This window comes from Setaria italica, chromosome IX, assembly GCF_000263155.2.
Source record: "Setaria italica strain Yugu1 chromosome IX, Setaria_italica_v2.0, whole genome shotgun sequence".
Taxonomy (NCBI): Eukaryota; Viridiplantae; Streptophyta; class Magnoliopsida; order Poales; family Poaceae; genus Setaria; species Setaria italica.
Window position 1 is genome coordinate 33,738,733 of NC_028458.1, and position 24,081 is coordinate 33,762,813.

Here is a 24,081-nt window from a genome sequence, read left to right on the forward strand (position 1 = left end):
GTGCAGTTGTCTTGAGGCTAGCTTAGGCTAGGCTCTGGCTGGCGTGATTATCTTGCGAGGAAGATCTAGCTAGGGCTCACATGTTGCGGATATAGCCTTGGTGGAGATCTTGATGAACAACCGTTCATGGTGAAATAATGAAATAATAGATGAGTTCCGATTCAATAGCGATCCATATTCAATAGCGATCAATATCAATTTAATAACATTTCTTTGAGCGATAACATTTCTTTGAGCGGTATTTTGGATATAATACCATGATACAGTGCATTATGATTAACATAAACGTAAGATGACATGCGTGATGCTGCACCGAGCTTGTCTCTGCTCGGTCCCTGGGGGGTCACAACGCAGGCGCTTCAGCTCCAGGTTTAATGCCCTATTTTCTTTTTAAAAAGTAAATAATATGTATATGTACAAAATATTTGGCATTATGTCGTGTATGAAAGGGCTTGTAACAATTTATACTACAAGAGAATCATAAGTGACTACAGATAACAAACTTCAGTGGATATAGCTTTGAGACAGACACATAGTACAGCAGGAGCTCACGCCCAACATAAACCCATGCCTCGTTCTTGCCAAAAACGTAAACTTGCAGAAAGAGCTTTCCATGCCACTTCTCGTGAGGGTGTGTCAAATCTGTGTAACATAAAATTTGACAATGGCTACGAAATTTAATTTCCTTCTCAGTAAATGTAGCCTATGACGACGAGCTCATGTCCATACTACACAACGACTCCTCAACGCTGCCAAAGGCATCACTGTTCTTAACATCGTCCCATCTTAGCACCTCCCGGATGTACCTGAATGCATCATCCACCGTTTTCCGCTCTAGGGCTTTGGTCTGGAACACGAAGAGCTTCCGGTCGCCGATACTGGAGTACAGGTCCTTGAACTTCAGCGCAATGTAGTAGTAGGCGTGGCTGGCTAGTGACTGATGCGTGTGGTGTGGCTTCACAGGGCTGAAGTCAGCGAACCAGTCACATACTGTTAGGGGTACACGGTTTACTTTTGCTTCGAATGAGTCATACTTGTTCAGGAGAAGCACGCATGTGGTGTCCTCAAAGGAAGGGTGGCTGATCACGTTCTCAAACATGTCTCTGCTGGCGATCATCTTGTTGCAGAGCTCTCCTGAGCCCCGCACCCACATCTGATCGTAGTCTGCCAGCGAGATGCAAAAGATGATGGCCCGCACCTCCTCTAGCATTTCCAAACACCTCAAGCCTCCATTAAGTCCTTTCGAATTGATGCGTACTAACTGATACCTGTGAAAGTAAAGAAAGGACAGGTACTGTAAGCATTAAAGAAAAGGTTGATGATGCTACCATGAAAATGTGTAACCCTAGGTTCAATGACCCAACAATCACAAAGTCCGAAACAACACACAGCATCTTTAAATTCTCATTGCGCTTACTTTGTTAGCATGGATGGATCGTCAAGCTTGTCTACATAAGATTCAGTGAATGGATATCGATCGTCAAGTGAGAATTCAAGCAAAGATAGGCCGTTCCATTGGTTGATACCCTCTGCATACAAAATATCTGTCTCTGTTGGTTCATATTCATTGCTTGATATTTCAACCACCTGAAAACATATGAAAATTCCAATCAGCTCAATTGAAAAAAAAATCACTCAAGTACTTATGCAGCTAAGATTTGTTTTCGTTAAGACCTGGAGGGATTAAAAAGTTCATTGCATTTGGTAAAGTGAAGTACAAATAAATTTCCTGTACAAAAAGGATTCAAATACAAATTAAAAAATGAGAAAGTGTATCAGTCTTATTATGACCTCAAGTTGTAATTGCCAGTCTTACCCTATCCAGGAAATAGCTGGCAACATCTGGAAGAAAATGGAACTCATTATTTCTTTTATATGTTGCTTGAATAGCAGCGTCTTTCCAAACCTCTTGAACAATTGGTGCATATTCTCGAGTTGCAGCAGGAAAGAAGGCATCCAGATCACCCAGTGCAACTATCTCCAACAGCCAGTCAGCAAACTGCATCAGTCTTTGATTCAACGAATACAGAGATGGCCTGGTCTGAGCTACCCCTGTTTCACCTGTTAACACACACATTCTGTAATTTTTTTCCATAAACACAGGAACCAATAGGTGAAATCCAGAGGAATAAATAGTACAATAAATCTGTAACAATTTGAGCATGCCTTTGGTTATCTCAAAATCTCAATGTTTAGTACAATATAACATTTCTTGATGGCACTCGAAGTGGATATATAGGTCTGTTTAGTAAGATTGAAGCGCCTAAAAAACCTTGCGGTGGGCCCCTTAATTCAGTATATCCAACACTGAATTATTACGACAAAATGCAAAACATGGATAAGTTCTAAGCATGAGACGTATCTTTAACTTCAGCATGAAATGCTGTAAAGCATTGGGAGGATAATTTAAATCATGGTGCAATACAATGAAGAATCTTACAGATTTCTTGGAGCATATAGGCAAGGATTAAAAAAATTAGAATAATTCAATGGAAACCATGAAAAGTTTGTGTAGCTTTTCCAATTTTACCAAACTCACTTTTCTGATTTGTCGCTTGAACTAACATCATATTCGACAGATAATTTGAGATAAAAGATTCTAGAATTAGACAGTTATTAGCAAAAGATGTCAACAAGTAGCCCAAAAGAATATACAGAGAAACTGAACCAAATCTAACCAGCGGCTTTATCAATTGTGCAAAGTTCTCTGTCTTCTTTCAAAGCTTGATCCTCAAAACATTCTCGCCATTCAAGTAGCGTGCTAAGATATTTGTAAACATTAATTTGTATCATGAGCTTCAAATCAAGTATTTCTACTGGGGAGAACTTGCTTCCATATAGAAACTTTGCCTGCACGAAAAAATTCACATATGCAGTCACATAAACAGAATTAGTCTGTTCCTCGTCAAGATAAAATAAACCATAGGCACACCAACATGCTAATTATATATGTAAAAAGTTAACCACTATCCAGTGAACAATTTGGAAGTGGATGTGGAGAGTGTAGTATTAATATTTCAATTTCAGACACTATACCCTCTTTGTTTTCTGAACAGTTCAAATATTCTAAGGGGTGTCTTAGTACTCAAAATCTAAGATACACTATCAGTCTCTCTTTTAAACTTTGCTCCTCTTGTTACATACATTCATCGCTACATGGTAACTAAACACTGTTAGATGTATATGTACTGTTGGTGATTTACCTTTTCTATTAGGGGGTTTTCTGTATATTTTCCCCTTCTTGTACCTGTATATATATGTGCCTAGGGGCATGTGCCTAGAGCCCCTGTTATGAATACAAGTGCTATTCCTAACATGGTATAGAGCCGAACTAGGGTTAGGTTTTTTCCCAATCTGCCCTAGGGTTCTTTTTTTTCCCTCCGCACGTTGCACTTGCGTGCTATTCTCCTCTGTCAACTCCGGCCGCCGCACGTCCGGCTCTCCACCCGCTGGACTCGTCGTCGTCCGGCTCTCCACCCGCCCGCCGGAGTCGCCGCCCACGCTGCCCGCCCCGCCGGAGTCGTCGCCCGCGCCGCCCCTCCGCCCGCACCGCCGGAGTCGTCGCCCGTGCCGCCCCTCCGCCCGCCCCGCCGGAGTCGTCGCCCACGCCGCCCCGGCACCCCGCCGGAGTCGCCGCCCGCCCGCGCCGCCCCGACGCCCTGTCGGAGTCGCCGCCCGCCCACGCAGTCCAGGCGCCCCGTCGGAGTCACCGCCCGCCCGCGCCGCCCCAGCGCCCTGCCCGCCCGCGCCGCCCCAGCGCCCTGCCCGCCCGTGCCGCTCTGCTCTGGCGCCTCGTGGCCGCCCCGCTCGTCCGCCTGTGCTGTGCGGTGCGGTGTAGACCATGTGACAGGATAAGACTCCTGTGAAGGAGTTAGGTCCCTAAAAAAAAAAACTGTGCCGCTGCTTTGTGTTGTGCGCGTGCGTTTCTGGAAAAAAAAAACACGCTTGCGCCACTTTTCTTCTGCGCTCTCGCCGTCGCCCGCCGCTGTTTTCCTTGCGCTCTCGCCGTCGCCATGGCTCCTTCGGCTCCTTCATCTGGTGGTGTCCCAGTGTTACGTTGCCCGGTATTGTTCAATGGCAACAACTATCGCGTGGGTTCCTCGTCTACGGATTCATATGCGTGGTCTTCGTCTTTGGGAGTTTCTTACTGGCGAGTTGCCTTGTCCATCTCGTCCTACTGCTCCTACATACCCGGTGCTTCCTGCGAAGCGAGTGATTCCAAAGAAGGCTACGGCTAAAGAGATGGATCGGTTGCTTGCTACTCATGATGCAGATGTGGCGAAGCTCCTTGCTGATTATGATGATGGTCTTGCGTTGAATGAGTCTCATTTTACTGCATACCGGACATGGGTTGATGAGGATGCTCGAGCTGTTTCTATTCTTGTTGCTAGCATTGAGGACAAGGTTTCAGCTGATATTCTTAAGCTTGATTTTGCACATCAGATGTGGGCTTTTCTTCGCACACGTTATGAGCCCACTGGTCAGTCTACTTTTCTTGCAGCCATTCATCAAGAGCAGCTCGTTCAACAGGGTGATGGTACCGTTGATGATTTCTATGGTCAGATTTCTACTATTTGGCGCCAACTCGACACTCTTAGTCCTCTGTTGTCTCCTAGCACCTGCCAGTCCTGCCTGGGTCAGCAGAAGGCTCTTGAGCTTCGTCGCACCTACGACTTCCCCAGAAGGCTCTTGAGCTTCGTCGCACCTACGACTTCTTGACGCGTCTTCGGGATGAGTTTGAGCCACTTCGTGCACAACTGCTTGCTCGCCATCCCTGTGTCTCCCTGATGGAGGCTCTTGCTGCTGTTCGTAATGAGGAGACTCGCCTTCTTGCTGCTGGATTGATGCGATATTCTTCAGTTTTTGGCTGCCAGCTCCTCTACTCGTCCTGCGGTGCCTTCTTCTATTCGTAATGAGGAGACTCACCTTCTTGCTGCTGGATTGATGCGATATTCTTCAGTTTTGGCTGCCAGCTCCTCTACTCGTCCTGCGGTGCCTTCTTCTGAGAGTCGAGGGGGTGGTCTTAAATGTGATTGGTGTGGCAAGGATAATCATGTGGAGGCATTTTGTTACAGGAAGAAGAAGGCTCAGTCTCGTGAGGGTCAGTCTCGCCGTGGTGGACGTTCTTCACAGGGCCCTAGTGCTCCTGATGGTTCTGCTCGTTCTTCGTTGGGTGCTAGTGTTAGTGGTGGTTCTGGTTCTGGAAGTCCTCAGAGGAGTTCTGCTGGTTCTGAGACATAGGAGATCATCAGGTTGCTCAGTCGCCTTGTTACCTCTACGTCACCAGGCGCTGCGGGTTCTGTGACTCAGCCCTCTGCACCTATAGGTTCTGCTGCTGCTTCGCAGTCTTCCGCTTTGGGATCACCTTCCACGTCTACTCCAGGTATTTGTCCATGGATTCTTGATTCTGGTGTTTCGTTTCATGACTCCTGATTGCACCTGTTTTTCTTCCATACGGTCTCCACCTGGTTCTCCTACTGGTCATACAGCCGATGGTTCTTCTCTTTGTGTTGTCGGACATGGCACTCTCCTATCCGACTCTTTTCATGTCCCTAATGTTTCTTATGTTCCCGATCTAACCATGCAGCTCATGTCCGCTGGCCAGCTTACTGATCATGACTGTCGTGTCATTCTTGATCCCGATTTTTGTTATGTTCAGGATCATCGCACGGGTCAGCTGGTTGGTACTGGCCCTCGTCGTCGTGATTCTCAGCGTCTTTGGGAGCTTGACTGGCTTCGTCTTCCTTCCGCTGCGCCCGTCAGTCTAGTTGGCTCCGCTTTGGCTGCTTCGTCGACCGCATCTTTTGATCAGTGGCATCATCGCTTGGGTCATCTATGTGGCTCCCGTCTATCTAGTTTGATTCGTCGTGGTCTTCTAGGTTCTGTTTCAAGTCATGAGTCTTTAGCTCAGTGTCAGGGTTGTCGGTTGGGCAAGCAAATTCAGCTTCCCTATCATTCTAGTGAGTCTGTGTCACAGCATCCTTTTGATCTTGTTCATTCGGATGTCTGGGGTCCTGCTCCCTTTGTTTCTAAAGGGGGCCATCGATACTATATTATATTCATAGATGATTTTTCTCGTCATACATGGATTTATTTTATGAAACATCGTACCGAGGCCTTATCCATCTACAAGTCTTTTACTTCTATGATCCGCACTCATTTTGACACTTCTATCCGCGTCTTTCGTGCTGACTCTGCAGACGAGTACCTTTCAATAGCCCTTCGTCAGGTTCTCTCTGAGCAGGGCACTCTTGCTCAGTTTTCTTGTCCTAGCGCCCATGCTCAGAATGGTGTGGCCGAACGCAAGCATCGTCATCTCCTTGAGACTACTCGTACTCTTCTGCTTGCTTCTTCTGTTCCGCCTCACTTTTGGGCTGAGGCTGTGTCTACAGCCACTTATTTGACTAACATTCAACCTTCTTCTACGCTTCATGGTGAGATTCCTTTTGAGCGTCTTCTAAATAAGGTGTCTGACTATTCTAGTCTTCGTCTCTTTGGCTGTGTGTGCTATGTGCTTCTTGCACCTCGTGAGCGCACGAAACTGACTACTCAATCTGTCGAGTGTGTTTTTCTCGGCTATAGTTCTGAGCATAAGGGATATCGTTGTTGGGACCCAGTTGGGCGTAGGATGCGGATTTCTCGGGATGTTATTTTTGATGAATCTCGTCCTTTCTATCCTCGTCCTTCTTCTGATGTTTCCTCGACGTCTTTGGTCGATCCCCTCTCCTTCTTAATATTACCTGATACTTCTATTGCTATCACCCCTTTATCTCGTCCGGCGCCTCCTCAAGTGGTCCCCCCTGTAGCCTCCTCGCCTGTTCATCGTGCTATTGTGCTTTCCCCGGAGTCTACTTCTCTGGAATGTCCTACTGATTTTTCTGTGAAGCCACCGGTGACACATGTCTATACTCGTAGAGTTCGGCCCTCTGATGTGCCATCTTCTTCTGATGTGCCATCTTCTATTGTGCCCTCTTCGTCTGATATGCCTTCTTCTCCTACTAAGGCCTCTCTTTCAGAGGATTCACCTCCTGAGCAGCTTCTTCGTCGTAGTCATCGTCTTCGTAGGCGTCCTGATTGTTATTCTCCTTCTGCTTATGCTGCCACTGTTCTTTCGGAGCCGTCATCTTATCGTGATGCTCTTCCTCATCCGGAATGGCAACACGCTATGGCTGAGGAGATTGCCGCTCTTGAGCGCACTCACACGTGGGACCTTGTTCCTCGTCCTGCCAATGTGCGCCCTATTACATGCAAGTGGGTTTATAAGGTGAAGACTCGCTCTGATGGCTCTCTTGAGCGCTATAAAGCTCATCTTGTTGCTCGTGGTTTTCAACAGGAGCATGGTTGTGACTATGACGAGACTTTTGCTCCATTTGCTCACATGACCACTGTTCGCACCCTTCTTGTTGTGGCCTCTGTTCGTGGGTGGTCCGTCTCTCAGCTTGATGTCAAGAATGCCTTCCTTAATGGTGAGCTGCGTGAGGAGGTCTATATGCAGCCGCCGCCTGGGTATTCTGTTCCTGAGGGTATGGTTTGTCGTCTTCGTCGCTCACTTTATGGGCTAAAACAAGCTCATCGTGCTTGGTTTCAGCGTTTTGCCTCCGTGGTCACTGCTGCTAGGTTTTCTACCAGTGCGCATGATCCTGCCCTGTTTGTACATACTTCACCTCGAGGTCGGACTCTTCTCCTCCTTTATGTCGATGATATGATCATTACTGGAGATGATTCTCAGTATATTGCCTTTGTCAAGGCCCGTCTCAGTGAGACGTTTCTTATGTCTGATCTTGGTCCTCTTAGTTTCTTTCTTGGGATTGAGGTTTCTTCTATGCCCGAAGGCTTCTATCTGTCTCAAGAAAAGTATATTCAGGATCTTCTTGATTGGGCTTCTCTTACTGATCAACGGACTGTTGAGACTCCCATGGAACTTAATGTTCATCTTCGCGCCACTGATGGTGAGCCCTTTGAGGATCCCACTCGTTATCATCATATCGTTGGGAGTCTTGTTTATCTTGGTGTTACTCATCCTGATATATCTCATGCTGTGCATATTCTGAGTCAGTTTGTTTCAGCTCCTTCTCATCTTCATTATTCTTCTCCGCGTCTTACGTTATCTTTGTGGGACTATTTCACGCCGTCTATTCTTTCCACGCTCTAGTTCCTTACATCTCACGGCTTATTGTGATGCTACATGGGCTAGTGATCCTTCTGATCGTCGGTCTCTTTCTGCCTATTGTGTTTTTCTTGGTGGTTCCCTTATTGCTTGGAAGACTAAGAAGCAGGTAGCAGTTTCTCGTTCGAGTGCTGAGGCTGAGTTGCTTGAGGATTTTGGTGTTTCAGTTTCTGTGCTGACTTCTCTTTTGTTTGACAGTACAAGAGCTATCAGTATTGCTCGTAATCCAGTGAAGCATGAGCTTACTAAGCATATTGGTGTAGATGTTTCTTTATACACGTTCACAGGTTCAGGATGGGGTTATTGCTCTTCAGTATGTGCCTTCCGAATTGCAGCTGGCTGATTTCTTTACCAAGGCACAGACACATATTCAGCATAGATTTTTCCTCTCCAAACTTAGTGTTCTTGACCCACCATGAGTTTGAGGGGGGTGTTAGATGTATATGTACTGTTGGTGATTTACCTTTTCTATTAGGGGGTTTTCTGTATATTTTCCCCTTCTTGTACCTATATATATATGGGCCTAGAGCCCCTGTTATGAATACAAGTGCTATTCCTAACAAACACTATTATGTGCCATTCTCAAATCATGTTTTCATTATATTCTAACTTTAGACTCGATGGTTTCCATTCTGAAAGAAGAAGCAAGTACAAAATCCTAGAAATACAGTTTGGCGCATGTGTGTAGTGCTAACAGAATATTTTCAGTTAACTTTGGTGTTTAAATAAATAATGAAGGTAACTGCATTTGCAAGCTGACACGGAAGATAAATAAGTTACATCATAATTGTGGTTCTATAAACAAATTTTGACAGGAAAAACACTTTGCCCTGGTATGTGCAACAAGAAGTCAAGAACAACAGTATGCAAAAAACTGCAAGGATTTAAATACAAGGGCACGCTTCATTACAGTTACGGGCAAGTAGAAACAAAGACCTGCTTGAAGATTGTGCTTGATCCAGAGCCTTCTAGTCCAACCAGTAAAAGTTTCTGAACACTTTTCTGCTCCAGGTAATCTGGAACAAACCTAACTGAGTCTCCAGTAGCATCTCCTTTCAACCCATGAGAATATCCAGGAGGTATTGGCAGTGAAAAAAGGTTCGCAATAAGACGAGTTGATGCCTGGCTAACAAAAAAGAAAACAGCATAGTTACTCAGTTGATTTAAATGCAGACTTTGGAGCAACTTTTGAAGGGAAATATATTACCTTTTGCCAAATGTTTCCTTTTATAATGTTCTGTCCCTCCTCCTCGTAGGATCCATCATCATATAACCAGAAATGAGTATTCCGTGGGCACTGTACACTGGCCAGCTGAATGAAAAGCCGGTAAAACTCTGATCAAGATCTTGTACAGGTGATGAATGATCCCCTAAAATGATTTAAGCTCCCTTCTTAGATTCAAAATTAGTAATGGAAGCAAGCTAGTAAACGAAATGTACTAATGGGAGAAAAAACTTCAATTTTTTGTGTTTGTAGAGCACAGCATCAAAGAGATGCTTTTGCATGCGGCAGCACAATGAATAATATAACATGGAAACCCATCCAAAAGAAATCAGGTTGATGCTCAGATGCTGCACTGCTATATGAGTATTACAGAACAGATACTTCAGCAGGTAATACACAGGTTAAGACACAAACCGGGAAAAAAAATAAAAACCTAGAGCCCGTGGGAAAGACCGCCCACACAGCTTCCTTTAAGAAGCAGCCTAAACCACTGCTGGGTCAAGAAAAGGCCCCGAAGGCTGCCCACCCAGGTGGCGCTCCCCACACCAGCAGCTGAAGGTAGTTCGCACAGTGAGGTGCCTTTTTTTTAATCCAGCCCCGTTTAATTTGCTCCCACAATGAGTCAAACCCGGACTTGCTAGGTGCTATTCAGGTGCTCCAACCACTACGCTAGAGGCCCTTGGCAAATAGTTGTGTTTCAACATTATAAAGCTGTTACTACTAGCTCAAATGCTCAAAGGGCACTCAAAAGATAATATAAATAGAAGTCCCGGTCCAAGGCCAGCTTCACATCTGAAACATCTATTCAGCATAACCATTTGCATGAACAGGACCATGGGATGATGTGCTTAATGTTAGTCACAGAAAATGTATTCAGTATTGATCATAAAAATTATTAAAACAAGTGGAGTTATGGTGTGGCCATGCTTATATGGTTGTGCAACAATTTTTTCACCCAATAGTTATAATGAACTTCCAAGTATCAAGAATCCTCCATAGCTCTAGTCAAGAATCCTTCCAAGTAATTTGAAGTGCACAGAACAAGTTGCAACATTCAATAAATTGCCAAAATTATGATGAAGAAAATGAACGGAATATAAACTGGCAGAAAAATATTTTACCTTAAGCATCCTGAGTTCAGTTTTTGTGATCTCCCGCCCGTTTACGAAAACTTGTGTAGTGCCATTGCTAGCGTCTGCTCGCAGCTTTCCTCCCACACTTAACTTTGAATTAACAATTCTATCAGGCCTCTCACCTTCCTGACAACAGGATTGAGATAGATAACGAGTTATTGCTAAATAGAATTTAATATAAGGTAGTTCAGGGTGATGTGATTGTTTATAAATGGTCTTGAACCACACATAAATATTAGCCTGTATGAATAAATACAACCTAGATCTTGAGTTCATGCATTCCTGTGTTGATTTTGTGTCCTATATAAGCTCCAGAATATTGATCTATCAAGAAATAGAAATTGCACCTTATTAACAGGCATTGCTATGCTCTGCTGATTTTGTGTCATCTATCAGCTCCAGAATATTGATCTATCAAGAAATAGAAATTGCTCCTTATTAACAGGCAAATGGCGATGTCTTTTTTTAATATCTATCTGATAAGGTCAGTACAATAGACTCTAGCCTTTATCAGGCAAGGCTATTGAAAATGTCCTATTTTATCCTTATAAACAAATAGATCCTTTTAGTTTCTGGGTGACCACAGTCCTGATTCTTTATCAGTGCTTGGTGTTCACAGATTTTCAGGTAGTGACTGATGGTGCAGCAATCAAGTGTTATAAGCTTTCCTGCTCGACTTTCTCAAATGCGATGCAGATGATACAAGAGACCGATATAAAATGTTGGCTAGCAAACATTCAAAAACTTGTGTGCACCAATCGACAATTTGAATAGTTCGAGGTCCTCGTTCAATCCATATGTAGCGGTGGTTACTTTGTGTAGCGTAAATTTCAACCAAATGGCATTAGATTTAAAAGGACTAATTTGCAACTTAAGGTTCTAGAATGTGGCACCTTTCCCCACAGCCCGGAGTCCTTGTCATACCAGTACCGGCCCGGAGCCAGGCGGTCCGGTGGCAGAGCGCACCCGATCAGAAGATCCAGCTCCCCCTGTGAGAGCCCGCGGCCGTTGACGACCACCTCGTCCGGCCGCACCTGGTTGGCCGCACAGCCGTGCTCGGCGCGCATGACCTGTCTTAGCTCCGCCGGCGCCAGCACCCGCGCGAGCAGCCGGGACCCCTTGCCAAGCCGCGTCCGGCGGCGCGGGTCGGCCACGGGCGCGCCGATGCAGGCGACGCACTTGCGGCCCTCCGGCATGGAGCCCATGGCGCGAAGCACGCACCCGGCGCAGTAGCGCGCGCCGCAGGCCAGGCACTCCTCCTGGCGCTGGTCCCCCAGGATCCCCATCGCCACCACGATGCGTCCCCCCTTGCCGCACCTCGCGCACGCGCGACGCCTGCCGCCGCCGCTGTGGGCCGGAGCCGAGGGGTGCAGCTGATGGAGAGAAGGAGGCGAAGGGGACTCCGGAGCGCGCGGCGGCGACGCGGACAAGGACAAGGAGGTGGTGGTGGGGGAGGTGTCCGGGGAGGAGGGCGGCGAGGGGGACGCGCGGCGGGGCGGAGGCGCCGGAGCGGTGCGGAACAGGAGGCGGGAGATGCGGCGGCGGTGGCGCGGGAGCGGGAGCGGGCGCGGCGCGGCGGCAGAAGGAGACGGCGGGCCCCTGGCGCTGGCGGCGGGGGCGTCGGGGAGGTCGACGGAGAAGGAGTAGTCGAGGTGGTCCTCGTCCGGCAGCGGCGCGCCCGGGGGCAGCAGCCTGCGGAGCGCGCGCGCCCACGCCGTCTCCCCAGGCGCCGCCGGGGCCGGAGCCGACTCCGGAGGCGGCGGGGACGTGGACATTGTGGAAAGAGTGGGCAGTGAGAGAAGTTGGCGGGTCGGAGTGGAGCCGGAGGCGGCGGGGGACGAGGCGGAGGCGGCCAGGCGGGTTGGAGAAGTGAAGTGAGAATGGCGTGGAGGTCGAGGAAGCTTTATGCACTGCACAGTGACGGGACGGCCATGGCTGACATGTGGGGTCAGGGGGTCTGGCGCACCTTGACGCCGGCCGGGGACGAGGAGGCCAGCGGAGGACGGCGGTGGCCGGTGGCGGTGGGGGTCAGGTGTGGGCTTCTGCTGTCTTGCGTCCTTTGCGTGGGCCCACTTGCCCTGCAATGTCGTGTGGGCTGTAGACTCTGCTTTCCTTGTATCTGGGCGGGGCCCACATGTCGGGGGCGCAATGTAACGGTACGTGGACCACACACCGGGTAAATTCTGGATGCTTCATCAGCAGTTAATCTCAAGTTTTTGCTATACACTGAAAGAATCCAATCTTGATGAGATAATAGCCGGTGTACGATTTTAACTCGGTTGTATGCAAAGCCTAAGAATCACCTTCAAGAATCAAGAGCAAACGGAAAAGGAAAGGTGAAGTGTTGCACTCCAGGGTGTTTGGATGCGAGGTACTAAACTTTAGGAGGGGTCACATCGGATGTTCGGATGCTAATTAGGAGGACTAAGCATGAGCTAATTATAAAACTAACTGCAGAACCCCATACTAATTCGCGAGACGAATCTATTAAGCCTAATTAATCCATCATTAGCAAATGGTTACTGTAGCACCACATTGTCAAATCATGGACTAATTAGGTTTAATAGATTCGTCTCGCGAATTAGACTCCATCTGTGTAATTAGTTTTATAATTAGACTATATTTAATACTCCTAATTAGTATCCAAACATTCGATGTGACAGGTACTAAACTTTATGAGCCTGTATCCAAACAGGCCCATAGATACGAACCTTTTGTTTACTTTCAACTCAAGGCATTGTTTTAAACATGATAGCATGTGAAACAAGACAAGAACAAAAAAATACTGTAATAAGAATATCAAAAGCTTTGGAATAACAAATCTATATACTGAAAATAGATAAAAATCCATACTTTACATCTCTATGAACATCGTCCAGTAGCTTGACCCTTGGGGTTGTTGTACGGTCTGGGTTCATTAAAAAAATTAGACAACTCTCGCCAAGGCTACACATGTACGAACTGCCTGCTCCATGAATTATAAGAAAACCTCACCTGAGTAATTAACAAAGCTCCTCCAGACATTAGTTTCACTTTCATTCGTTCGTACAACAAATCTGAACTCTGGCCATATCCTAGGAGGCAGCAGGCACAACAATACTGGCAACCAACAACATAACCATCAGAAATGAAGGATGGAGATTTGTACGGACTATATCGAAAAAAAAACTAGATAATTTCACATCTTATTGGTACATTTACACTACGAGGAGGGAACGGGTAGACCTATGACAAATCAGAACTATTTTGCCGACAAATCAGAACTATTTTGGCAAGAGGAACGTAGAAATGGCCTACTTCTCACAATCCCTACTGAAAAGGGAAAGTCGGCTCAGGCTTAGCCGACAAAAGTTGATAACCTGTGGATTCATGCCAATTATCCGCATGTGCGTCTTCCGGCATACTCTAAACATGTCAAATTAACGGAACATATATCTAAGCCTTTCTATACGTGCGACACTACATGTCGTAGCTACAACCAATAAAAACATTTAGTTCCGATTGGTAACATCAATCAGGACTAGTTACCAACCGGGACTAAAGCCCACCTTATAAAACTCAGCATCTTCCTCCTCAAGCCCGAGCCACTCATTCACAACTCGGGCTCTCTCTTCTCCATGGCTACCGGCCGTGCTTAGGGAGGTGCTGCCCAATTTTTTCACGATTTCATCGAGATTTCACTCATCCAAAGTTTTGTAAAAGTTAGCTACTTCATCCTTCCTTCTTTCATTTTTAGTATGCTTTGTTTTATGCTTTAGAGATAGAGAAATTTAAGTTTTTTAGAATGAGGGAGAATAATGGAGAGATTTTTTATTTATACATGCATTTGAGCTACAATTTTTGGATAGTTTGCATGTTATATATGCTTCGTATTAGTTAAAGAACTTGATCAATATTAAGTAGGAAAAAAATAGAGTAAATGTATTTATAATATTTAGTACTTGCAATAAACATGAAATATATAAATTATATATGTCAAAGAAATAGAATTTGGTCTTTGCTACAATTTTTTGTATAGTTTGCATGCTACATATGATTCGTATTAGTTAAAGAACTTGATCGTAGGGAATAAATAGAGTAAATATGTTCATAATATTTGGTCCTTGCAATAAAGATGAGATAAATAAATTGTAGGTCAAAGAAATAGAATTTGATCCTTCATAAGTTACTAATATATTATGTCCAATTTAAAAAACAAAGTGTTGTCCAATCAACATGGAGCCTGCAGCTGGAGGGAGTGGCGATGGTGAGGGTAATCCTCTTTCCTCTTGCAACAAGAGAAAAACCCTAGTTGGCCCTCGTGACAAGGTGAAGAAAAAAGGAGTGTTGGAGAGAGCAATGCTTCGATATTTACAAAGATATCATGAAGATGCTGTTGCGGTGGGCCAAGAACCTCTGTCTGGTGGTCGTTATGCTCCACCTCTAGTCCCACGTCAAACAACTCCAACTCCAGGAACAAATAATACTCACCAGGATGAGGGCGTGTCAGCTAAACCTTCTTCTTTGCCAGCCAAGGATGCTTAAAGACCTCCTTTATGTACTCAGTGGATGCTTGTTGTAGTTTGTCATGTCATTTCGGTCTGAACTTTGTAGTACTGTATTTCAATTTAAGCTTATGTTCGATTTCAAGAAAGAGAATGAGAAAATGTATTGTTACATATTATAATTGTGTTGATGAAATTCTATGTCCATTTTTCACGTAATACGATGCAGATGGACCAACAATGGATGTACAACACGGACATACGAACCAAGGAGTTCGTTGATGTATTATTTTCTCAAAGTGGCCAAAACCAACAAGCTAGAAAAAAGATCCATATGTTGTCCATGCTTCCAATGCAATAACAAGAAGGACTAGTCTTCCTGGCGAACTCTTTACAGCCACTTGTTTAGTCACAGTTTCATGCCTAACTATTTGGTTTGGACCAAGTACGGTGAAAGATGAGTTATAATGGAAGATGGCGAAGAAGAAGAGGATGATAGCAACATTTTGACTAAGCTGCAGGTCAAGCCTTTGCGGATACTACAATGGGTGAGGCTGATAAAGAAGAGTTTGCAACAAATGGCCCTACTGATGATCTTGGTCCCTACTGATAATCTTGGTTAGGTGCCATGAGATGCACAAAAGACTGCAAAAGTGAGAAGGAATCGGAAAAGTTGCATCGTATGATAGAGGATCACAAAAAATTGTTGTGCCAAATTGCAAGCAAGGGCATAAAAAGCTAGGTAGCACACTAGAATTGCTGTAATGGAAGGCAAAAAATGGTTTGTCCGATAAGGCATTTCAGGGGATATTAAAAATTGTAAAGAACATACTTCCAAGAATAATGAATTTCCATCCACAACATATGAAGTAAAACAGGTTGTTTACCCTTTGGGATTGGAGGTTCAGAAGATACGCACATGTCCTAATGATTGTATCCTCTATTGTGGTGATAAATACGAGAAATTGGATGCTTGTCCCCTGTGCGGCGCAATGTGGTATAAGATCATGCAAGATGATCCTGATGATGTTGAGGGGCAGCCTCCCAAGAAGAGAGTTCCTGCGAAAGTGATGTGGTATTTTGCTATAATACCACGTTTGAAGTGTTTGTTCAGAAACAAGACGGATGCTAAGTTGATGCATTGGTATAAAGAAAAATGTAAACAAGATGACATGCTGAGACACCCCGTTGATGGGTCCTAGTGGGGATCACTTAATAGAGCATTCCCAGACTTTAATTTGAAAATGATGCATGGAACATATGGTTTGGTTTAAGTACGGATGGATTCAATCCATTCGGTGAGTTGAGTAGTGGTCATAGTACTTGGCATGTGACCCTATGTATGTTCATCCTTCCTCCTTGGCTGTGCATGAAGCGAAAGTTCATTATGATGTCGGTGATTATCCAAGGTCCAAAACAATCTGACAACGATATTGATGTGTATCTAAGACCGTTGGTTGAAGAACTTTTACTCCTTTGGAATAAAAAAGTGTGCGTGTGTGGGATGAGAATAAATAAGAGAGTTTTGACCTATGAGCATTGTTGTTCGTAACCACCAATGGTTGGCCTGTGCTGAGTAACCTTTCAGGACAAACAAACAAGGGATACCGGGCCTGCACCTACTGTTTAGACGATACAGACAGCATGTATTTGAAATACTGTAGGAAGGTCATGTATATGGGACATCATCAATTTCTTCCTATTAACTACCCGTTAAGAAAGAAAGGGATGCATTTCAACAGGGCGGCAGGCCATCATAAAAAGCCTACACACCGTAATGGTAGTCTTTGTAAAGGGCCTTGGTAGCAAACTTGTTCTGAACGACGATAACGGACATACACCCATGTGGAAGAAGAAGTCTATATTTTGGGAGCTACCTTATTAGGAAATTCTAGAGGTCCGCAATGCAATTGATGTGATGCACCTAATGAAGGATCTTTGCATGAACGTGCTAGGCTTCCTAGGTACATATGGAAACACAAAAGATACATTGGAAGAACGACAGGACCTTAAACTTATGGAGCAATGAGATGACCTACATCCAGAAAAAGAGAGATAAAGAATAGCACTACATACATCCCGCAAGTTACACTCTCAGCAAGGAAGACAAGGATAGCATGTTTGATTGCATGAATAGTATCAAGGTGCCATCTGGGTACTCCTCGAATATAAAGGGAACAATAAATATGAAAGAAAATAAGTTCACAAATTTAAAGGCCCCATGACTGCCACATGTTGATGACTCAATTGCTTCCGATTGCACTGAGGGCTATTCTACCGAAGTATGTACAACTGGAGCTCGTAAAGCTATGCGTGTTTCTCAATGCAATTTCGTAGAAGGCAATCAATCCAACCAAGCTACTAAAGTTACAAATGATGTGGTACAATGTTTTGTCAGCTTTGAGTTGGTATTTCCACCATCCTTCTTCAATATTATGACGCATCTCCGGGTTCACCTAGTCAAAGATATTACTATTCTTGGTCCAATATTCATGCACAATATGTTCTCTTTCGACAGGTTCATGTCAGTCTAAAAAAATTATGTTCTTAATCGTGCCCGTCTAAAAGGAAGCATCACCAAGAGATATGGAACAGAGGAGGTCATTGAGTTTTGTGTTGATTTTATTGACTCAATTAATTCGATTGGGGTTCCAGTATCATGCCATGAGGGCAGGCTACGGGAAAAGGGCACTCTTGGAAGGAAATCAAGTTTGAGCACTAATAGTGATTTGTTTCATAAAGCACACTTCATGGTTCTGCAATAATCACCCTTGGCTCCGTATATAGAGGAATACAAGAAGATTGAATTTTCCCAACACACGGATAAATCCGATGACTGGATTATACGTCATCATATGGATATTTTTCCCTCTTTGTTGCGTCAACACCTTATGGGTAACAACACAATTCACAAACAACTCGCTTGGATAGCTAGGGGACCGTCTAACACAATCGTGACATTCCAAGGTTATGAGATAAATGGTTATACATTTTACACGAGAGCCCAAGATAAAAAAAGCACCAATCAAAATAGTGGTGTCCATATAGATGTCATAGAAAACAACGGAAACAAGGACTCGTATTATGGTTTCATAGAGGAGATCTGGGAACTCGACTACAGACCGTTGAAGATCCCTCTGTTTCATTGCCAATGGGTGAAGTTGACTGGAGGTGGTGTAATGAAAGATTAGTATGGAATGACAATAGTGGACATGACCAAGACTGGATATAAAAATGAACCATTCATCCTTACTAATGATGTGCATCAGGTATTCTATGTGACATGTCTAGCAAACCCAATAACAATTCAAAAGATATAGAGAAACCATGGGAGCCAAAGTGCCACATAGTTCTTCCAGGTAAAAGAAAAATCGTAGAAGTCGAGGACAAACCAGACCAGCCAAAGGATTATGATCAGTTTGATGGCATGCCTCCATTCGCTGTTGAAGTTGACCCAAGCATCATGCTAGCCAAAGAAGAGGCTCCGTACTTACGCTGCGATCATAGAAGTTGCATCGCTATAACTCTCTTCTTTTTAATGAAAAACGTGCTATGCACGTCTTAAAAAGGTAATTGCAAATAGCTCTCTTTCATGTTGAAGAAAGAGAATGGAGGGAAACATTGGGTAAAATCTCAAATTATATCTTAAGAATGGAAACACATACATGGGGCAAAGGATTTTCCTCACTATTTTACTATTATAGACACCACTATGCACAGTTGAGTGTGCTTCTGATTGTCGCACCATTGCGTAGTGTATCAGGCTCTATCTCGATCTCTAGAGGTAGAAATAGAAAACAGAAAGAAGAAACCAATTTACATCTCAACTGGAACTTTATCTCAATCTCTGAAAATGTTCGAGAAAATACTAGGGAAAACATATCGGTTGTCATTTTTCATCTTCCAGCAGTGGTACAAGATGCAAATTCACGTTCATTAACTCGAACTTTATTAGATGTCTTCACTTTTTTCGTGTGGGCCAACCATGTCAGCCACTCACAAGCCCAAGTTCCTGCCAGAAGATGGAAGGGCGCGCGATTTGGGGGGATTCTGAGGCGTTGTCGGCCGCCTAGTACAACTCCTATACTAGTACACAATTCCCATTCCACACAAAGATTGGGAACCCTAGCCACCACCGCGTCCTCCTCAGCTCCTCATCCACCTCCACCCAGGCCAACCATCGCTGCGACACCGGTCGCCGTCGTTGCAGCTCCTCCCGGTTCGGATCTCTCTCTCCCTGGGTGCAAAGAGCGGATGATAGGTTTCACTCAATCTTGGCCGATTCGTCGCTGGGGCTGGATTCTATTCGGGTTATTTTGCACTGCATCCATACAACTATCATGCCCACTGAGGGCAAAAGGGAAGATAACAGAGGAGGGGGATTTTTTTTCTGAAACCAATGTCTAGTTTTTTTTAGACCAAAGAGGGGGGCTGAAGCGGGTACATCTCTAACTGGGAATACCACCATAGCTATGTCGGTAGCTAATTGTACATTTTAGCTACTAAATTAGTTTCTCGATTTACTCTATTCATGGATGGCTGCATTCTTGCAAGTAACTTCATTTCCCTGTGCACAAGATCGCTGCATGGAGTACTGACCCAAACTTCATCTTTTGTGTCAGCTAATTAGAACGGAAAATGTCGGGCCAAGAACCACCAAACAAGGCCATGCTTCACCACTTTCGTGCAGCACCTTCCAAAAGGAAGCAGCCCCGGATGGCACAAACTACCCTAGATATGTTCTAGAAGACACCTGAGGAGGTTTCTCCAGAAAGGCATGCTAAGTTCACCGAGCTTATGACCAAGTTCCTGCAAGCGAATGACCTGCCTCCTAGTGTCATTGACAATAGAAACTTTGATGCTTTGATGGAGACCATTGCATAGTGTGGACCTGACTTTGTACTCTCCTAGTCAGGAGGAATTGGCGGGGCCTCTCTTTGAGTAGGAGATGAACTGGATGATTGAAGTGAGGAACAAGCATGAAAAGGCCTGGGAGACGCATGGTTGCACTCTCATGGTGGATTCCTGAACCCATCTTTGGAAGAGTCTTCACTTGCTCAGATTCATGGTCTATAGTGTGGAGGGGGTTTTCTTCTTGGGCTTTGTTGATGCTTCATATGCTTTAGATCATGCAAATTTATTGGCAGAATTGATAGAGCAATGGATTGAGGACACTGGTAAGGACAAAGTTGTTCAGGTTGTCACTGACAACAGTCATAACCTTAAGGCAGCCTGCACTATTCTAATGGACAAGATTCCTACATTATTGTGGACCCCGTGTGCTTTCTAGTGCTTGGACCATATGTTGAAGGACATTGGGAAGTTGGAAGGTTCAAGAAATATATTCAACAGGCCAAGCGTGTCACCACATTTATTTACAAGCATGCAAGATTTATGTTGGCAATGTGTGAGAAGATGGGTGAAAAGGATCCTGTGGTGCCTGCAACCACTCGATACTCCACATCGTTCCTCACTTTGGAGAGGATATACAAGCATAGAGATGTAATGAAGTGCTATTCACTAATGAGGATTGGAGTAGGTCCAATTTGTCAGTCACACAAGAGGGCAAGAACGTGCGTCAAATTGTGTTGTGTACCACATTTTGGAATGGGGTAGAAGATTGCATGAAAGCATCAGAACCGCTTCTTGTTCTGTTGAGGATGGTCTATGATGCTAAGAGGCCAGAAATGCAATAGGTGTTCGCAGGTCTGGATCTTGCTAAGAAGAAAATTAGAGAATCTTTTGCAAGCAATCGAGGAATACTGGAGAAAGTGATGGACATTGTTGAGCAGCGTTGGGCAGACCAAATGGAGCAAAAACTATATGGGGCTACATTGTTTCTGAATCCAAATAAATTTTGTGACATCAAAGAAAATGATTGCGCTCATGCTTCAAGCCTACGAAAGATGTTTAATGATGTGATTGAACAAATGATCATTGGTGATGATGATTTGATTGCTAAGATAAGAGACCAAGCTAATCAATATGAGAGCATTACAACTAGCTTTAGGGAAAAGATTCCAAGTAAGTAGTGTTCTCTATGTATCCAATTTCCAAATTCCTTTCCATTTTAGCTTTTGTAAACTTGTTATCATGTCTTACATTTTAGATGATTGGTGGTGTGCCTATGCTGGTCTGCTAGAGAGCTCAAAAAATTTGCATGGCGTATTGTTCGTCTTTATTGCTCAGCATCTGGCTATGACTGCAATTGGACTATGTTTGACTGTGTAAGTAACTAAGCACCATCAACAACACATAGGCATATGATATCTTTTCCCAGTAGAAAGAGAATTTTACCGATGTCTTTCCTTTCTATGCACTTTTTCAGATCCATACCACAACTATGAAACAGTCAGATAGCAAGAGATTGGAGGATAGGGCTTACCTTTGACAAAACTATATGATTGCAGATAGGTCTGGAAGGTAGCAGTTAGAAGGAAGCAAGTTTGAACCTTTGGTCCTTGAAGGCTATGAGTTTGAGCATGAATGGGTTGGCATACAAGCTGCACGACTTTATAACAGGGATAAACTTGCATGGCAACTTGTTGAAGAAGTCACCGGTGGATCATACACACTTGAAGACCACTACCGTCCTAGGATAGATTCTGGACATGGAAGTTTCACACCAAGTTTGATCGATGAGATGGATTCAGGTAGTGATGAAGATGATGAATCTCTTGTGGTTGATGATGAAGGTGTTGAAGATGATTACGGCTTGTAGAAGTGAGTGGCAGACCAAGTGGTAACGAGGCTCCCTTGGGTGATCCTTATGCCTCTGATGCTGATTTCTGGAACTGATAGTCTCATGTTAGTATGGTGTGCAATCACCTTTGAGAACTCTCGTGCTATGGTGGTATAATATGTTACTTTTGGTGGATGTTATCTGGGCTGTGTTGCCCTTGATAACCTTGGTTAATTATAATGCTACTATGATACTACTACGTTGCACTTTAGAACCTTAGTTAATTGCAATGTAGTTATGGTACTACCATGTTGCACTTGAGAACCTTGGTTACACTACTAGGGAAATGGCCTTCTGTACCGGTTGGGAACCCCTTTAGTATTGGTTTCGCAACCAGTATTGTTAGTTCGGTACTAAGGGGGGTATTTAGTATTGGTTGAAATAACCAGTACTAAAGGGGTATTAAAAATAAAAAAAATTGAAATCCACCCACCGGCCCCTGCCCTGCTGCCAGCCCTAGCCGCCCCCGGCCTCCCACCCGTCGCCGCCGCCTCACCTCGCCCCGCCACAGCTCCTCACTGCTGGTGAGGGGCGAGCGGAGGGGGAAGGGGAGAGGAGGTAGAGGGGGTGAGGATGAGGGTCTGCTGAGAGAGAGAGAGAGAGCTAGGAGAGAAAGATAGAGGAGGGAGATTCAGCTGCCACCTTTGCTTTTTTTTATGGATGGGGGTAGGCGGATGGATGGATAAGGGGGGAGCTCTTTAGTACGAGGTGGGAAGTCCACCCAGTACTAAAGAGCCTCAGGCTCCACCCGGTACTAATGGGTGATCTTTAGTACCAGGTGGAGCTCCCGTTCGGTACTAAAGGGGGTCACGGGGGGCTCCGTGTTAGAGCCGGTACTAGAGCATTAGTACCGGCTCAAAAACCACCCGGTACTAAGGTCGAGGACGAATGTCCATATTTCTAGTAGTGTTAACTGCGATGCTGTTATGGTACTATGTTGCATGATTTTCTTTTCTACGAGATGATATAACTGGCCTGCCTACTTTTTTTATGTGTGATGTGTCAAATTGACTCAGTCCCTGATTATAACATAGCAGCTGATGACATCTCTTTGTTTCTGCATTATATGATGCTTCTGTTTCTTGAGCGTACTGCCAATCCGTTGACTAACTCCTGCAAACATCAGCAACAAACATATTGTAGGCTCTGAAAAAACTTGGGGTTCCATTGAGAGGCTAGGTTATGACATGTTTTACTTTATTCTCCCTGTTTCTGCATCACATCACATCTCTTAGGCTACTGCTTTGAAATTTTATCTCTGAGATGGTCAAGAAAGTCTACGAGGTTTTGGTTGTGCAGTGTATTTCCTTGCAAAAAGTAGAGAAAATGGGACAAAATCGCAAGGTTTTTCCTTACGAATACCTCGGATGACAAGATTATTTTTAATCAATTTTTATATCTGCATGGTTGTGCAGTGTATTTTACCTATATCGGAAGACAATTTTTTTAATCATTTTTCATATCTGCATGGTTGTGCGGTGTATTTTACCCATCTTTATTTATAACCAACCAGTTACAGCTCCACATGTCATTCAATACTATGGATTCAGTTGTTCTTTATTTACATGGATGCAGGAATGTTGATCGGAATGCTGCTGACGATTGTCATAGAGAACATCGTGCCTCCCTCCCTGATTCATGCATGAATTACATCATGTCCCATTGATCAGATTGCACAGAACTTGTTGCGCAATTGATCTCTACCATGATGATATCTCTCAGTCAAAATGCAGTAGCATCACCTGCTCACTAACTCAACCAAGAAACGCAGCGACAGGCAGGGCCGGCAGAGGAGCAGGAAGCGCCACCGAGTGGGTATGGCGTCGCCTCGCTGGTGCTAGGCGTCCTGCGCGATGCCATGGGGGAGGCAGGGCGTCCGCCATGGGATGCTCTATGCTCTCTCGATTTACAAGGAGAGGCAGATAACCCTAGCCGCCGCCACCACTAGCAGCGCTGCTGTCGAGAACCGGGGTCCTCTCTCCTCCCCTCCCGCCAGTAGTGGCACGTGAAGCAACCCTGGCAAGGCAGCCTCTCCCAGGTTCGCATCCGCCCTTCAACCCCGGCAAAGTTTGCTTCTCCAGCATTCTGCTTGTCTTGGCCATTCCGCTAATGGCCTCGAGCTCAGCTAACCGAGGAATGTCGTGGACTTCACGGAACCTATGGGACCTTGAAGGACCGAAATGGGCAACCAGAGGGGGGTGAATGGGAGCCAATTCAAAAATCTCTCCAAGAAACTCAGCCTAAGTCCTAAAGTAACCTTCAATCCTCTCTTCTAGCTATAATCAAGATCACGTAGTCACAGCGGACCTACTAACCTTAGAAACGATGCT

The 24,081-nt window shown here is 44.8% G+C and overlaps 1 protein-coding gene across 1 annotated transcript; it reads right to left on the reverse strand.

Annotated features, from left to right (window-relative positions):
* Nucleotides 1-398: 398 nt before the first annotated feature.
* On the reverse strand, nt 399-12,562 carry LOC101754070 (extra-large guanine nucleotide-binding protein 3). The gene is made up of 8 exons (XM_012848837.2): nt 11,419-12,562; nt 10,514-10,651; nt 9,375-9,479; nt 9,104-9,289; nt 2,679-2,850; nt 1,817-2,061; nt 1,418-1,587; nt 399-1,268 (listed from the first exon to the last, which is right to left on the reverse strand). Exons 1-8 carry the CDS (start codon nt 12,298-12,300, stop codon nt 704-706), a joined length of 2,463 nt encoding a protein of 820 aa, XP_012704291.2. The 5' UTR covers nt 12,301-12,562; the 3' UTR covers nt 399-703.
* Between the last annotated feature and the right edge of the window lie 11,519 nt (nt 12,563-24,081).

What these genes read in the sequence shown, in the direction of transcription:
- LOC101754070 (XM_012848837.2), bottom strand. Translation starts at nt 12,300, where the DNA reads ATGTCCACGTCCCCGCCGCCTCCGGAGTCGGCTCCGGCCCCGGCGGCG. An exon ending in AAGGAAACATTTGGCAAAAG is followed by an intron (nt 9,290 to 9,374) that starts GTAATATATTTC and finishes TTTGTTAGCCAG; the next exon opens with GCATCAACTCGTCTTATTGC. An exon ending in CCAGCTATTTCCTGGATAGG is followed by an intron (nt 1,588 to 1,816) that starts GTAAGACTGGCA and finishes ATATGTTTTCAG; the next exon opens with GTGGTTGAAATATCAAGCAA.